The sequence below is a fragment of the Mandrillus leucophaeus genome, unplaced genomic scaffold (assembly GCF_000951045.1).
Source record: "Mandrillus leucophaeus isolate KB7577 unplaced genomic scaffold, Mleu.le_1.0 Scaffold1, whole genome shotgun sequence".
Classification (NCBI taxonomy): domain Eukaryota; kingdom Metazoa; phylum Chordata; class Mammalia; order Primates; family Cercopithecidae; genus Mandrillus; species Mandrillus leucophaeus.
This window is the reverse complement of record NW_012098097.1, coordinates 8,318,168-8,321,629: the sequence shown is the minus strand read 5'-3', so window position 1 is coordinate 8,321,629 and position 3,462 is coordinate 8,318,168. Positions and strand designations below refer to the sequence as shown.

Genomic DNA, 3,462 nt, shown 5'->3' with positions numbered 1-3,462 from the left:
CCCGCCTCGGCCTCCCAAAGTGCTGGGATTACAGGCATGAGCCACTGCCCCTGGCCCCCATATATCTTCTTAAACCTTTGAGTGTCTGACTCTACTCAAGTATCAAATGGCATCTGAGTTTTACACAGAATTTTATATTTATCATATGCTGTCACTGCTCAAGAAGAACATGTCCTGACCTTTTCCTCCCTGCTCCACCTGGGCCCCAGCCAAGTCACAGGTGATGTGTTTGGGGAGCATTTGGTCCTCGCCCTCATCCTTTGGGCTGTCAGTGACTTCTTCACTTACTCTTCCAGTTCTTATCGTTTGAAATGCTGACGGAGCTGGTCCACAGAGGCAGCGTGTACGACGCCCGGGAATTCTCAGTGCACTTTGTGTGCGGTGGCCTGGCTGCCTGTACGGCCACCCTCACTGTGCACCCCGTGGATGTTCTGCGCACCCGCTTTGCAGCTCAGGGTGAGCCCAAGGTGAGTGACCAGGGGCCAGATGAGGTAGCCCAAATAAAGAAGGTGTTGTCACAAGGGTTGCATTCTTTATTTTTTTTTTATTTGTTTTTGTTTTGTTTTGTGCTCACTGCAAGCTCCACCTCCCGAGTTCAAGCGATTCTCCTGCCTCAGCCTCCTGAGTAGCTGGGACTACAGGCACCTGCAACCATGCCTGGCTAATTTTTTTGTGTTTTTAGTAGATACGGGGTTTCACTGTGTTAGCCAGGATGGTCTTGAACTCCTGACTGCCTCGGCCTCCCAGAGTGCTGGGATTACAGGCGTGAGCCACCGCGCCTGGCCTAGAATTTATTTATTTATTTATTTATTTATTTATTTATTTAGAGACGGAGTCTCGCTCTGTGGCCGGGCTGGAGTGAAGTGGTGCAATCTCGGCTGACTGCAACCTCCAACTCCCTGGTTCAAGCGATTCTCCTGCCTCAGCCTCCCGAGTAGCTGGGATTATAGGCACATGTCACCACGCCCATCTAATTTTTGTATTTTTAGTACAGATAGGGTTTCACCATGTTGGCCAGGATGGTCTCAATCTCCTGACCTCATGATCCGCTCGCCTCGGCCTCCCAACGTGCTGGGATTACAGGCATGAGCCACTGCTCCCAACTTATTTTTTTATTTTATTTGATAAGCCTGTTTTTTAAAATATATATAATATACATTTATATGTGTGTGTGTGTATATACACATACATATAATTTTCATTTTTATTTTTATTTATTTTATTTATTTTTATTTTTTTTCTTGAGACGGAGTCTCGCTCTGTCGCCAGGCTGAGGTGCAGTGGTGCGATCTCCACTCACTGCAGCCTCCACCTTCCAGGTTCAAGCAATTTTCCTGCTTCAGCCTCCTGAGTAGCTGGATTACAGGCATCTGCCATCATGCCCAGCTAATTTTTGTATTTTTTAGTAGAGACGAGGTTTCACCATGTTGGCCAGGCTGGTCTCGAATTCCTGGCTCAAGCGATCCGCCCGCCTCGGCCTCCCAAAGTGCCAGGATTACAGGCGTGAGCCGCCGCACCCGGCTATATATATATTTTTTGAGACACCGTCTTGTTTTATTGCCCAGGCTGTAGTGTAGTGGCACGATCACTGCTCACTGCAGCCCCGATCTCCTGGGATCAAGTGATCTTTCTGCATCAGCCTCCCCAGTAGCTGAGACTACACCTGGCTAAGTTTTGTATTTTTTTAGAGATGGGGTTCTGTCATGTTGCCCAGGCTGGTCTCGAACTCTTTTTTTTTGAGACGGAGTCTCGCTCTGTCACCCAGGCTGGAGTGCAGTGGCGCGATCTCAGCTCACTGCAAGCTCCGCCTCCCGTGTTCACGCCATTCTCCTGCCTCAGCCTCCCGAGAAGCTGGGCTGACAGGCGCCCGCCCGCCACCACGCCCGGCTAATTTTTTGTATTTTTTAGTAGAGACGGGGTTTCACCGTGTTCGCCAAGATGGTCTCGATCTCCTGACCTCGTGATCCGCCCACCTTGGTCTCCCAAAGTGCTAGGATAACAGGCGTGAGCCACCACGCCCGGCCTGGTCTCGAACTCTTGAGCTCAAGCCATCTGCCAGCCTCGGCCTCCCAAAATGCTGGGATTACAGGCATGAGCCACTGCACTCGGCAGAGGTTGAGTTCTTGTCCTTGCAGAAAGCAAAGCTGGGAGAGGTTCGGGTTTTCAGTTTGTCTGGCAGTCAGTTTGTAAAACCCATGACTGTGGGCAGCATGGTGCAGGGTACTCTATGTCCCTCCCTCAAAGGAGCTCACAGCCTGCCGGTATGAAAAAGAACAAATAAATACCCAGCAGTGGGCTGGATCAAGGACTGCATCTGGGAAAGTGGGACTCGAGAACTTATTGCTGGATTATTATGAGAGTGTCCTTGTTTTTTTGTTTGTTTGTTTGTTTGGTTTTTTGAGACAGTCCCACTTTGTTGCGCAGGCTGGAGTGCAGTGGCGTGATCTCAGCTCACCATAACCTCTGCCTCCCGGCTTCAAGCGATTCTCCTGTCTCAGCCTCCTGAGTAGCTGGGATTATAGGCACATGCCACCATGTCCGGCTAATTTTTATATTTTTTATAGAGACAGGGTTTCACCGTGTTGGCCAGGCTGGTCTTGAACTTTTGACCTCAGGTGATCCCCGGCCTTGGTCTCCCAAAATGCTAGGATTCCAGGCGTGAGCCGCCGCACCCGGCCAATTCCAAGTGTCTTTGGTTTCCACAAAGAATGGGGTGGCGGAAATAGGATAGACTCGAGGAAGAATTTACTGAGTGAAAACAAGGGATTAAATCCTGAAATAGACCGCCCCACCGTATTGTTTTCTAGACATATTTAAGAATAGCATCATATGTGTGTGTGTCTGTGTGTTCTCAACCAAGAAAGAATCATTTTATTGTTATTATTTGTATATATTTTTTGAGACAGGGTCTTGATCTTTCACCCAGGCGGGAGTACAATGGCTGCAATAGCTTGCTGCAGCTTCGAACTCCTGGGCTCAAGCAATCTTCCTGCCTCAACCTCTCAAGTAGCTAAGACCACAGGTGTGTGCCACCACACCTGACTAATTTTTTATTTTTTTACTTTTTGTAGGGACAGGGTCTCATTATGTTGCTCAGTTGGTCAGGCTTAGGCTGGTCTTGAACTCCTGATTGTTTTTGTTTATTTGTTTGTTTCTGAGATGGAGTCTCGCTCTGTCACCCAGGCTGGAGTGCAATGGCACAATCTCAACTCACTGCGACCGCCTCCCAGATTCAAGCAATTCTCATGCCTCAGGCTCCCAAGCAGCTGGGACTAGAGGTCTGCCACCCTGCCCGGCTAATTTTTTTTTTTTTTTTTTTTTTTTTTGTAGAGACTGAGGTTTCACCATGTTCTCCAGGCTTGTCTTGAGTGGTGTGATCTCGACTCACTGCAACCTCTGCCCTCCGGTTTCACGTGATTCTCCTGCCTCAACCTCCTGAGTAGCTGGGATTATAGGTGCCTG

The 3,462-nt window shown here is 48.9% G+C and overlaps 1 protein-coding gene across 1 annotated transcript in view; it reads left to right on the top strand.

The window, feature by feature from the left end:
* The window catches only part of SLC25A19 (solute carrier family 25 (mitochondrial thiamine pyrophosphate carrier), member 19), a 19,499-nt gene that overhangs the window by 6,307 nt on the left and 9,730 nt on the right, over positions 1 to 3,462 (top strand). Inside the window, exon 4 of the mRNA XM_011978551.1 lies at positions 297 to 467. Coding sequence (XP_011833941.1) covers positions 297 to 467 — 171 coding nt within the window. The remainder of the gene's footprint in view (positions 1 to 296; positions 468 to 3,462) is intronic.